Below are 11560 nucleotides of genomic sequence, written 5' to 3'. Positions count from 1 at the left end.
TTTTGAAACACAATATTTTAAACAAACATTGTTTATGTCAAAACTATTTATGATCATAAGAAAATAGACGCAGTAACAGCAATGAAGTTTCAAGCACTCGACATGATATATATACACACATACACACACTGCTGAAAAAAAATAAAGGGAACACTAAAATAACACATCCTAGATCTGAATGAATGAAATATTCTTATTAAATACTTTTTTCTTTACATAGTTGAATGTGCTGACAACAAAATCACACAAAAATTATCAATGGAAATCTAATTTATCAACCCATGGAGGTCTGGATTTTGGAGTCACACTCAAAATTAAAGTGGAAAACCACACTACAGGCTGATCCAACTTTAATATAATGTCCTTAAAACAAGTCAAAATGAGGCTCAGTAGTGTGTGTGGCCTCCACATGCCTGTATGACCTCCCTACAACGCCTGGGCATGCTCCTGATGAGGTGGCGGATGGTCTCCTGAGAATTCTCCTCCCAGACCTGGACTAAAGCATCCGCCAACTCCTGGACAGTCTGTGGTGCAACGTGGCGTTGGTGGATGGAGCGAGACATGATGTCCCAGATGTGCTCAATTGGATTCAGGTCTGGGGAACGGGCGGGCCAGTCCATAGCATCAATGCCTTCCTCTTGCAGGAACTGCTGACACACTCCAGCCACATGAGGTCTAGCATTGTCTTGCATTAGGAGGAACCCAGGGCCAACCGCACCAGCATATGGTCTCACAAGGGGTCTGAGGATCTCATCTCGGTACCTAATGGCAGTCAGGCTACCTCTGGCGAGCACATGGAGGGCTGTGCGGCCCCCCAAAGAAATGCCACCCCACACCATGACTGACCCACCGCCAAACCGTTCATGCTGGAGGATGTTGCAGGCAGCAGAACGTTCTCTACGGCGTCTCCAGACTTTCAAGTCTGTCACATGTGCTCAGTGTGTAACTGCTTTCATCCGTGAAGAGCACAGGGCGCCAGTGGCGAATTTGCCAATCTTAGTGTTCTCTGGCAAATGCCAAACGTCCTGCACGGTGTTGGGTTGTAAAGCACAACCCCCACCTGTGGACGTTGGGCCCTTATACCACCCTCATGGAGTCTGTTTCTGACCGTTTGAGCAGACACATGCACATTTGTGGCCTGCTGGAGGTCATTTTGCAGGGCTCTGGCAGTGCTCCTCCTTGCACAAAGGCGGAGGTAGTGGTCCTGCTGTTGGGTTGTTGCCCTCCTACGGCCTCCTCCACATCTCCTGGTAGCGCCTCCATGCTCTGGACATTACGCTGACAGACACAGCAAACCTTCTTGCCACAGCTCGCATTGATGTGCCATCCTGGATGAGCTGCACTACCTGAGGCACTTGTGTGGGTAGTAGACTCCATCTCATGCTACCACTAGAGTGAAAGCACCACCAGCATTCAAAAGTGACTAAAAAAAAAATCAGCCAGGAAGCATAGGAACTGAAAAGTGGTCTGTGGTCACCACCTGCAGAACCACTCCTTTATTGGGGGTGTCTTGCTAATTGCCTATAATTTCCACCTGTTGTCTATTCCATTTGCACAACAGCATGTGAAATGTATTGTCAATCAGTGTTGTTTCCTAAGTGGACAGTTTGATTTCACAGAAGTGTGATTGACTTGGAGTTACATTGTGTTGTTTAAGCGTTCCCTTTATTTTTTGGAGCAGTGTATATAGCAATTTTCTTTTCTTTTCTAGAACCTGGGTGTGCAACCAGGGGTCCGTGGATGTACTGCAGGGGTTCTGCTTTTATACTGAATATAAATAAAAATGCAACAATTATATATATATGTATACACACACACACACACACACACACACACACACACACACACACACACACACACAGTCAAAAGTTTGGATACACCTAATCATTCAAGGATTTTTCTTTATTTTTACTATTTTCTACATTGTAGAATAATAGTGAATACATCAAAACTATGAAATAACACAGACTCATGTAGTAACCAAAAAAAAAGTGTTAAACAGCAGTGGTATACAGAAGATAAACCTATTTGGTCAAATATCTAGTCCATATTATGGCAATAACAGCTCAAATAAGCAAAGAGAAACAACTGTCCATCATTACTTTAAGACATGAAGGTCAGTCAATCCGGAAAATGTCAAGAACTTTGAAAGTTCCAAGTGCAGTCACTAAAACAATCAAGTGTGATATATATATATATAACACAGTATATCATAAAAGTGAGTACACCCCTCACATTTTTGTAAATATTTGAGTATGACTTTTCATGTGACAACACTGAAGAAATGACACTTTGCTACAATGTACGACCAGTCAGTATGAGGGCGTGTGAGAGCAATGACACCTAATTTAACACACCTGCTCCCCATTCACACCTGAGACCTTGTAACACTAACGAGTCACATGACACCGGGGAGGGAAAATGGCTAATTGGGCCCAATTTGGACATTTTCACTTAGGGGTGTACTCACTCTTGTTGCCAGTGGTACACTCACTACTTTACATTGTAGCAAAGTATCATTTCTTCAGTGTTGTCACATGAAAAGAAATACTCAAATATTTTCACAAAAATGTGAGGGGTGCACTCACTTTTGTGATATACTGTATATACACACACACACAAATATTCTGGAGTATCAAATTGAGGTAAAAGGATCATTCCTTGCTCCATAATGGTTGTCTATGATGAAAGTGGTACATATAGTGAACAGTGTAATGCTATCCCTAGGTTTCACAGCAATGTGCCCATGCCCATTATAAAATATGGCCTAAAATCCTGTGGCTAAAGTGATGGCGGAGAGGGTCTGTGTAGCCACGGAGCTTAGAGCGAAGGTAGGCACTGAGAGAGGGGTGAGCAGGTAGAGCTGATGTTGGGCAGTCTGCAGGCCAAAACACTTACACTCCTCAGTCACCAGGTAGCACTGCAGCGGCTGGTGGGAGAAGCCCAGGGCAAAGTCCTCCCGGAGGGAGTCCCCACGTTGGGCCTTCTCCCCTGGGGTCAGGGCCGGGGTCTCCTCCAGAGGAAAGTAGCGAGTGGTGGTGAAAGTGTAGAAGAGCCTGAGCAGCTCCCAGCAGCGTGCCTTGGAGGGCAGAGGATGGTCACTGGGAGGATGGTTGGGGTTAGTAATGATGGCCTTCACACAGGAGACAGAGCGACGGGACTCTCTGTTGATGAGCAACAGAGCCAGGACATCAGGGCGGAGGGTCACAGAGCCTGGCAGGCAGCGCTCCCCCACAGCCAGGCTGCCTCTCAGGGCCTCCAGTAGAGGAGACCAGAAACAACCCACCAGCTCGCTCTCAGCCCTGTGCAGGGTGGGACTGGGGCCGCACAGCACGCACACATCCACTCCCGGAAGCAGCTGGAAGCGGAGAAGGCGATGTGCCACGGTGGGGCTGCCCTGGGGCAGGAAGACAGGGGTGTCACAGGACGCAGAGCCTGAGAGGGAGAGAGAGCGGGTCAGAACGGATAGGAGAACCACTTCCTGTGGCGCCAGACGCCACCATTTTTCCGTGGCAGTGGCTATCCGTCCGTGGACCATCAGGCAGCCAAACTCGCTATCTGCTGCCTGGGTAAAGCCGTCTAGGCCCTCCTGAAGCAGGGTGGCATTGGGGGGCAGCAGGCAGTCCGCGCAATGCGTCAGGTCCCCCATAATGCCCTCCTGTCCTTGTCCCCCCTCCAGGAGCTGGTCGATGAGGCGGTAGCAGGAGCGCAGGTCCCTCTTCAGCCGCTCCACGTTCCTCAAGCTGGCCAGCTCATCCTGCCCCAGCACCAGCACCATGCAGTTCCACACGTTCTCCAGCAGGCGCCGCAGGTGGAGGTCTTCTTCACCTGCACCACCACCTTCCTGCTGGGCCTGCCTACCGCTGCTCACTGCTATGAGCATCACGCTGTCCTGAAATACCCTCCACACCATCCGGCCTCCACGATCAGTCTCACAGCCAGCCAGCACCACCCCCTGGCCAGCTCCGAACATGTGCACACCGTTCAGGGAGCCGATGATGGAGAAGGGGAGTTGCTTAGAGGCCCCCCGGGTGAAGAGAGGAACCCCACTGTTGGCAGTGAGGCAGAGAAGCTGCACAGAGCCTGCCTGTTGGAGCATCATGTGGCTGGGGTGGCCAGGCTAGGCGTTGTCCTCCTGAACCATCCACTGACTGGCCCTCTGGTTTAATGATGGCGAAGATTCAGCTCTAGCCCATGGTTATGGGACACTTGCAAGAAAACAGGAGCAGATGCATGCAACAAGAAGTTATATAATAGATCGTGATTACATAATGCATACAAGCAGATATCAGTTGTCATGCAAACATGTCGCAGATGTGTATTTGTAGACAACTTTTAAGCATTTAGCCAATTACTATAACTAAGCAAACACGCAAAATACTACCTCTTTTTCATTGTTTTCAAGTCAACTAACGCTAGATAGCTAGCTAGCTAGCTAGCTAACGTAGCAATAACTTTTTCACTGTAACCAGGACAAAATTATCGAAATAAACTTGGTAGCTAGCTATTTCACCAAAAAAGGTGTTGCGGTAAAATAGCTAGCTCACTATCTAATGTTTTCTTCCCTTCTTACTTTTTCTTTGTTGAATTTCTTCCATCACGAAAAGAGTTGACACCATTCACGTTTCCACAGCAACTGGCCCTGGCCGTTCTCACATGATCCATTCATTCAATCAATCAGATGATGTCTCTAAAGCAGATCTTACATCAGTTTATCATACCACAATCCTAATTTACCACTTGGAGAATAAATCAAATAAACTGACTTTAGATCAGTGTTTACGGCCGCATAATCCCTCTTCCTATTTCCGCCTTTGCCTCTGGTGAACTGGCCAGTCAGGTTCGAGAATGTTGCGGCTGTTCACGAGCGTATTGTCTAGGCGGCGCATGACAACGAGCAGATCCTTTCAACATTAGAACGGAATAATTGAATTAGTTTGAGGAGTTTAGGTGGTTTATAGATCGAATAAACTGCGCAGCGCCAGGCATACATTCGTGAATAAACAGGATATTCATTTACGCTGTCAGAAGAACTATCAACGAAGCCAACTAATAAACAATAAAAAGGTAAGTGTCAAATATAGACCGAAGCAGAACACTTTAGCGCAGCGTTTTCCGAACTCGGTCCTCGGGACCCCAAGGGGTGCACGTTTTGTTTTTTTGCCCTAACACTACACAGTTGATTCAAATAATCAAAGCTAGATGATTAGTTGATTCTTTTTAATCAGCTGTGCAAAACGTGCACCGAGTTTGGTAAACCTTGCATTAGCAAGACATACTTATTGACAAAACGTATAACATGTTAGATGAGAAACTCATTTTTTTAAAGTCAATAATAAATGCTCATGGTGTCAATAATATAATTTAAGGTATCAAGCTATAGTAATAGATAAAGTAGCCTGAATTGCGCTTTCCTTATTCCAAGATTGTAATGAATTACTCCATATTTCATGCTGCACCTGATTAATATTACATTGTAATATTGTCCACAATATCATCACGATCCGCGATCTTTCTTTCCACTGATGTGCATAGGTGCTGAATGAAATGCAGTGTCTAAAGTTAGAACTGTGAGAGTGAAGTTTCTGGTGGAAATTGTCCATCCAAAGATAACCTGCTGAAAATCCAAGACTGTAGGTAGCATCTGGTAGATTGGTAGCTAATACTGAACTATATACAATGCTTCACAAATACAGACAGATTTCCTTTGGGTAAATTCTGGACTATTCGGCTCATGATAAAACCACATGGTCATGTAGAAGATGTTCATTGAATAGGGAAGTTCTAAGAATGCAGATAAGGGGACTTTAAATGGCTCCCCTGTCTTTGAAATTGACCCATCCGAGCACAAGGAGTTCCTTGGCTTTTGATCAGAGCAGAATCCACAACTAATAAACCCACATACCTCTCTTTGTATTCCAGTGTGCCCACTACTGTGATGGGATGATCATATCCTCCACATTTGTTATGTATACCCTTTATGGCCCATATCCATCATCCAATGAAGACTGTGCTTTTTGGGCATCATTAAATGCACTTTCTGGTCTATGCATTTTTACCCTACTATTTCAACAGTATCACATTCTCCACATCGCTTAGCAACTGTGTACTCATGCATGTCAGTATTGCATCATTTAATTTTTTTGTTCCAAATCAACTCTGGCTTCACTGTTCAACACTCAGTACATCAGATGCTCTGTAGTTGGTTTCAGAAACCCAAATGATCCATTTCCAGATAACCTCTCAACACATCATATTATATTGAACAAACTTCATGCAAGTAGTGAATGTATTTAGTTCATGACAGACCTTGGGTTTATTTAGTAAACCTAATCTAGTTTTGGATTAGATTCTTGTTCTCTTTTCTACAAATCTAACTTTTATTTTTTATTTTACTAGCTGGAATGGAGAACAAAACCAATGGATCAGTGGAAGCCAAGCCGTAAGTTTAGAGGGTAGTCTTCCTTCTGAGGATATAGATGAGGGATAAGATTGATGGCCTTCTGCCCCTATACCCATTATGCTGTCCTCTCTGTTCTGTTTTTCTAGTAAGGTGGAGAATGGACAGCTGCCGGATCCTGCTGACTGGGCGGTAACTGATGTCGTTAACTATTTCAAAGCTGCAGGATTTGAAGAGCAGGCTACTGCTTTCCAGGACCAGGTAAATTAACATAACATAATTTACTAACCTTGCAAGTTGCACATTATTCTCTCTCTCGCGGGTCAGAGCTTCCCAATCCCTTCTTTTCGTAGGAAATCGATGGAAAGTCTTTGCTTCTGATGACGCGGAACGATGTCCTGACAGGCCTGTCCATCAAACTGGGGCCAGCACTGAAGATCTATGAGTACCATGTGAAGCCACTCCAGACCCAGCATCTGAAGAGTAATGCTAATGCATCATAGCATCACCCCATGCTCTTCCATGTGCAACAGGACAGTCATCTATGGAGGAGGGTTGAGAGGCTGGACGGACAGACCAGGCTGAAGACGTTTATGGACAGCAGAAGATGGTGCTTAGAAAACGTATTTGCATCCTTATGCAATGTCAATGTACTTTTACTTGAAGTGATGACCGATGCCAAATGGTTTACGCCGTGAAATGAATTTACAAAAGACATGGCAGTGATCATACGGTTTTTAGTTAACTGAGTGATATTGGTTTATGAAAGTAAGGACTTGATTCCTTTATTTGAATAAAATTATTTTACAGGTCTTAAAGTACTGTACAGGTTTTTTTTTTTTCCTACGTTTAAAAATATTCTAATCAAGCATGCTACTGAAGCGGATTCAACCGAATTGGTTAATTTAGGAGACAGTCCTTTTCAGATGGACGCAAAAGGTGCACTAGATGTCTGACCTGCTGATAAATGTCCTAACCTTGTCTTGATATTTTCATTATATACAAACTTTTGAACGGTTTTGATTTTAGAAAAAAATGCATGGTAATTAATTGGAGGAAATGTGTTTGAAGCAGTCTTAGAATTACTGAATTTTTTCCCCTATGAAAATAACTATGAATATTAGATGATCAAATCAGTATCTTTAAGCATCATGTACATCAATGATCTGTTTAAAGTGATGCTCTGGGAACTTTGTATAATTTCAGCCTGTAGTTTTGAAAGTGGTGCTTACAAGCCAAAACGGGTCCCCATTTTGTGTACTGTTACGAATTTGTGCATAAGATCCCAGACTGCATATTTAAGCACTTGGGTGGGGAATATAGGTTCATAAGTGTTCTTTGATTTCCTTATTTACCATATTCTTTCATCTTAAAATGGTGGCTTTTTTTTATTGATATGGATGTTTTTATCAAAAGTAGTAGTCTTTCCCTTTTGTATTGTTAAGGTGCTCTGTTTGCATTCTGTTATGAAATAAACTACTTGCATCTTTAAATGATTTGAGATACCACTATCAGTCAGACCAAAGAACGATTAGCAAACAATCATGTAGAGAAAGAATAATGTTTTAATTTCTAAATACAAAAAGTCAAGAACAATGATGAATAAAATAGAAAAAGGCACAATTTACTTAAACCATCCTGTGCCATAAAAAATAAACCTGTAATAATTTCCTCTAAGGTGGTTTGCTGAAAATAGATGGCAAGTCTTCCTTACATGATGTCTGACACGTTATTCTACACTTCATGAGATTCTGTGGCAGTGGAATGCCATGGGAAATGAATAGCAGTGTTGAGGTCAACTTCTTCCCTGTAGCATCAAAACAAAGGCCTGCAAGACAGGAACAGAGTGAGATAAGCACATGCATGTATCTTGAATTTCTCTGCATTGCAACCAAATACTAGTCTGCAATCCACACAGATTATGTTTGGATTCCAGGCCAATGAAGGACTACATAGACAACCAGAAGAGCACATTTTTGTTTTGACACGAGGGGAGACTCACCAAATAATGCTGTGGTTTGTCTGTCCTATGGGTCTGTCTCACAAGAAGGAGCACACCTTCTGTGGTCTGAAGGGGTTGGTGCTGGAGGAGACCCCAGTGAGTAGGGGGTCCTGGAGGGCATTCTGCATGCAGAACTGCTGAAGGTCTGCTGCTGCCTGGGACACCTGAACAGAAACCATAATACAGGAATATAGTTGTGAACAAAAAAATGACATTGCACTCATTGCTAGCTTTAAGACTCCTACAACTATCCCCCTTGAATGGATGTTGCCAATACTAGCTTTCAGGTGTGAACACAGGTCCTTAAATTAGGCTATGAATGATCATTGGGCGGTAGGCCACACTCAATAATGACCGACAATTACAATTCCATTAGAGACGATTAAGCAAAATATTGTGTTATCGCAAGATCACCATTTCTGTGCCTAGATTCCACGCCCTTAGCTAGCTATTAGCCACTGTTAGCTAGATACTGATACTAGCTGACTAGTTTCCCTGAACAGGTTTATCAAGTATGTTTGAGTGTGAAATACATTACCTTCACTCTGTTGATGCTCGCTTCAAAACGCAGCTGTTGAACAACTTTCTTCATCGCAACGAGATTTGATGAGCCAGACATCTTTGCTATTTTGTAGAAAAGAAGCGGAGACAAATCGAATAGTTGATCACACATCCGGTTTTGAATCTTCTGCGCAGTCGCAGTGTGGCTCAGTAAGCGACCGCGACTCAACTTTCAAAATATTGTCACGTGCAGAAGTAGTGAAACGCCTTTCTTGCCCGCAGTAATTAATATATTCGTAGTAAAAATATACTATAAATTACAGTGGAACATAAACACGAGAAAGTATTCACACCAATTGGCTTACTCATTTTGTTGTTACAGCCTGCATTCATTAAATATATGTTTTTCTCTCACCCATCTACACACACAATACCCCATAATGAAAATGAAAACATGATTTTAGAAATGTTTGCAAACATATTGAAAATTAAATATAAATATTTAATTTACAAGTATTCACATCCTTTTGCTATGACACTCCAAATTGAGCTCAGGTGCATCCAATTTCCTGTGATCATCATTGAGATGTGCACTCCAAATGAAGTTGTAGTGACCTATCAGCCAATTCAATTGTTTGGACATGACTTAGAGAGAGACACGTTCTCGGTTAAACTGTGCAAGGAGGAGTCTAGAAGCTAATGAGACTGATTGTTTGACTACACGTGAGAGTTGTTTGATTTCGTTGAATCTTGTTACACTATTGCAGAAATGCGTCAAGTTAATGGGAAAATGCGGCGAGTAGCGCGGACGAAATGGAGAAAAAGTTTGTGAAGCAACAGGTGTGCTGGCAGTGGTGGAAAAAGTAATACATTGTCATACTTGAGTAAAAGTAAAGATACCTTAATAGAAAATGACTAAAGTAAAAGTGAAATTCAATCAGTAAAATTTTACTTGAGTAAAAGTCTGAAAGTATTTGGTTTGAAATATATTTAGTATCAAAAGTAAATGTAATTGCTAAAATAATCTTTATCAAAAGTAAAAGTGAATCTTTTCAAACGAGATGGCACAGTTAGTTTTATTGACGGATAGACTGGGGCACACCAACACTCATAATTTACTGTTTTGTTCAGTAATATGTTGTCGCAGCTCAGTTGAGTATTGAATACTGTTGCTTTAAGAATGTATTAGGCACGGTGCGTGAACGGAGGCCTGAGTTTTGTACGAAGTGAAGACGTTCGTTCGTGATGGGTATTCCGGGTCTTTTCAGTGAGCCGGCTCGTTCGGCTCAGCTCACCAAAAAGGACCGGCTCTTCTGGCTCCCAAACGGCTCTTTAAAAAAATATGTTTTGTATTTTTTCAAGTCAAACAGTTAGTTTGACTATGATTGGTGTTAAAACGATTCTTATTCAATTAAACCATACTCTACTTTAACCACAATGTATTTAAAAATGCTATTAAACATTTGTATTTAAAGTAAAACTTTTTAATGTATATAAACAAAGTGCATATAAATGTAACAATTCAAAACAAATACAATCGGAACAGCATAAGAGAATATTGCACCACATCAAAGAAAAATAAATAACAATGTGCAAAACTGCAGCTTCCCACGTAAAACATTAAACTGGTCCCTCTTTTCTCTCTCTTCTTTATTGCCATGTTATAACCAACAGCACACAGCAATGCTGACCATATTTAGCTTTTATCAGAGATTTGCATTCAGAAATGCAAGCTGCCTCCCTTTTGAGGGGCTGATGCGGTTTCTCTCAGGAATTATTTGTCCCGTTTTTGAGAAGACCCTCTCAAAGGAAACAGACGTGGCCACTATGCAGTCTCTCCCTGTCATGACTTTAGTAAGCCGTGGGTAGACAGAGGCCTTGTTCTCCCACCAGCTCAGAAGATCTGCAGATCTTTGGATGAGGGGCTCCTCTAAATAGGATGGGACCTCCATTATGGCATCTGCTGAGGGATTCCTTCATGCTGCATCCCATTTGCTCTCTCGTCAAACAGCAGACGTTTGTGGCACTACTGCTGGTGCTTCTGCTCCATCTGATCCCTCTTCTTCCTGTTACCCTGGTGCCCGAGACATCTGACTGCTGGGGCTGTCCCTCCCTGCTGCTGAGGTTATTCTTTGAAGAGCCTCATCAATCGCTCTGGCATCACTGAAGGCTAACTTTCAAGTGCAGCGGTTTCTGATAGCACGTGATTATATTCCATTCTGTGGAACTTTCTGTCTATTGATGAACATAGTGTGTCCATCAACTCTGTCACATGTCCTGTAGTTAAACTTGCTTCTCTTTGGCGGCTGGCTGTGATTCGCTGCAGACCCTTACACAGGAGTATCATTTTTGAGGCTGTCGCATAGCTGAAAAGACAGTAACTTATTAGTTCAGGTTCATGTTTTGTCTACTGACACTGCATTCTCATCTACTGCTCATATACATATATAATACTGGATTAAATAATGATGTAGTAATAACTGCTTACTGTACTGATCTCCACAGTGACCTGCTCAAAGGGTTCCAGGACTCCTCCTCCACTACCTCCCATTCCTCTTGGGTCAGAGCATCAACAGGTGCATTGACAATGACCAGGGTAGAGATGATGGCATCCTTTGACTCAAGAAACCGCTTCAACATATAAAATGTTGAATTCC

The 11560-nt window shown here is 42.7% G+C and overlaps 3 protein-coding genes across 4 annotated transcripts; 1 reads left to right on the top strand and 2 right to left on the bottom strand.

Moving 5' to 3' along the window:
• Window positions 1-1883: 1883 nt before the first annotated feature.
• fuz (fuzzy planar cell polarity protein) lies at window positions 1884-4893 on the bottom strand. The gene is made up of 3 exons (XM_035760937.2): window positions 4767-4893; window positions 4574-4690; window positions 1884-4208 (listed from the first exon to the last, which is right to left on the bottom strand). Exon 3 carries the CDS (start codon window positions 4100-4102, stop codon window positions 2768-2770), a length of 1335 nt encoding a protein of 444 aa, XP_035616830.1. The 5' UTR covers window positions 4103-4208; window positions 4574-4690; window positions 4767-4893; the 3' UTR covers window positions 1884-2767.
• A 32-nt stretch (window positions 4894-4925) lies between these two features.
• LOC118374503 (sterile alpha motif domain-containing protein 13-like) lies at window positions 4926-7893 on the top strand. 2 transcript variants are annotated; one of them, XM_035760939.2, is made up of 5 exons: window positions 4929-5067; window positions 5536-5633; window positions 6400-6442; window positions 6550-6661; window positions 6754-7893. In XM_035760939.2, the coding sequence occupies exons 3-5, from the start codon at window positions 6405-6407 to the stop codon at window positions 6901-6903; spliced, it is 300 nt and encodes a 99-aa protein (XP_035616832.1). In that variant the 5' UTR covers window positions 4929-5067; window positions 5536-5633; window positions 6400-6404; the 3' UTR covers window positions 6904-7893. The 2 variants fall into 2 exon arrangements, with proteins under 2 accessions (XP_035616831.1, XP_035616832.1); XM_035760938.2 differs by lacking the exon at window positions 5536-5633 and having other exon boundaries at window positions 4926-5067.
• A 54-nt stretch (window positions 7894-7947) lies between these two features.
• On the bottom strand, window positions 7948-9123 carry LOC118374504 (guanine nucleotide-binding protein G(I)/G(S)/G(O) subunit gamma-5-like). The gene is made up of 3 exons (XM_035760942.1): window positions 8941-9123; window positions 8403-8566; window positions 7948-8228 (listed from the first exon to the last, which is right to left on the bottom strand). The coding sequence occupies exons 1-2, from the start codon at window positions 9073-9075 to the stop codon at window positions 8441-8443; spliced, it is 261 nt and encodes an 86-aa protein (XP_035616835.1). The 5' UTR covers window positions 9076-9123; the 3' UTR covers window positions 7948-8228; window positions 8403-8440.
• Between the last annotated feature and the right edge of the window lie 2437 nt (window positions 9124-11560).

The sequence above is a fragment of the Oncorhynchus keta genome, chromosome 23 (genome assembly GCF_023373465.1).
Source record: "Oncorhynchus keta strain PuntledgeMale-10-30-2019 chromosome 23, Oket_V2, whole genome shotgun sequence".
In the NCBI taxonomy this organism is placed as follows: domain Eukaryota; kingdom Metazoa; phylum Chordata; class Actinopteri; order Salmoniformes; family Salmonidae; genus Oncorhynchus; species Oncorhynchus keta.
The sequence above is the reverse complement of the archived record's forward strand: the minus strand, read 5'-3'. Positions and strand labels throughout refer to the sequence as shown.

Excerpts from the sequence above, each read along its gene's own strand:
- LOC118374504 (XM_035760942.1), bottom strand. The coding sequence starts at position 9,075 with ATGTGTGATCAACTATTCGATTTGTCTCCGCTTCTTTTCTACAAAATA. Across the intron at positions 8,567-8,940 it reads CGAGCATCAACAGAGTGAAG|GTGTCCCAGGCAGCAGCAGA; the intron begins GTAATGTATTTC and ends GTTTCTGTTCAG.
- fuz (XM_035760937.2), bottom strand. The coding sequence starts at position 4,102 with ATGATGCTCCAACAGGCAGGCTCTGTGCAGCTTCTCTGCCTCACTGCC.
- LOC118374503 (XM_035760938.2), top strand. The coding sequence starts at position 6,405 with ATGGAGAACAAAACCAATGGATCAGTGGAAGCCAAGCC. Across the intron at positions 6,443-6,549 it reads GGATCAGTGGAAGCCAAGCC|TAAGGTGGAGAATGGACAGC; the intron begins GTAAGTTTAGAG and ends CTGTTTTTCTAG. Across the intron at positions 6,662-6,753 it reads CTACTGCTTTCCAGGACCAG|GAAATCGATGGAAAGTCTTT; the intron begins GTAAATTAACAT and ends TTCTTTTCGTAG.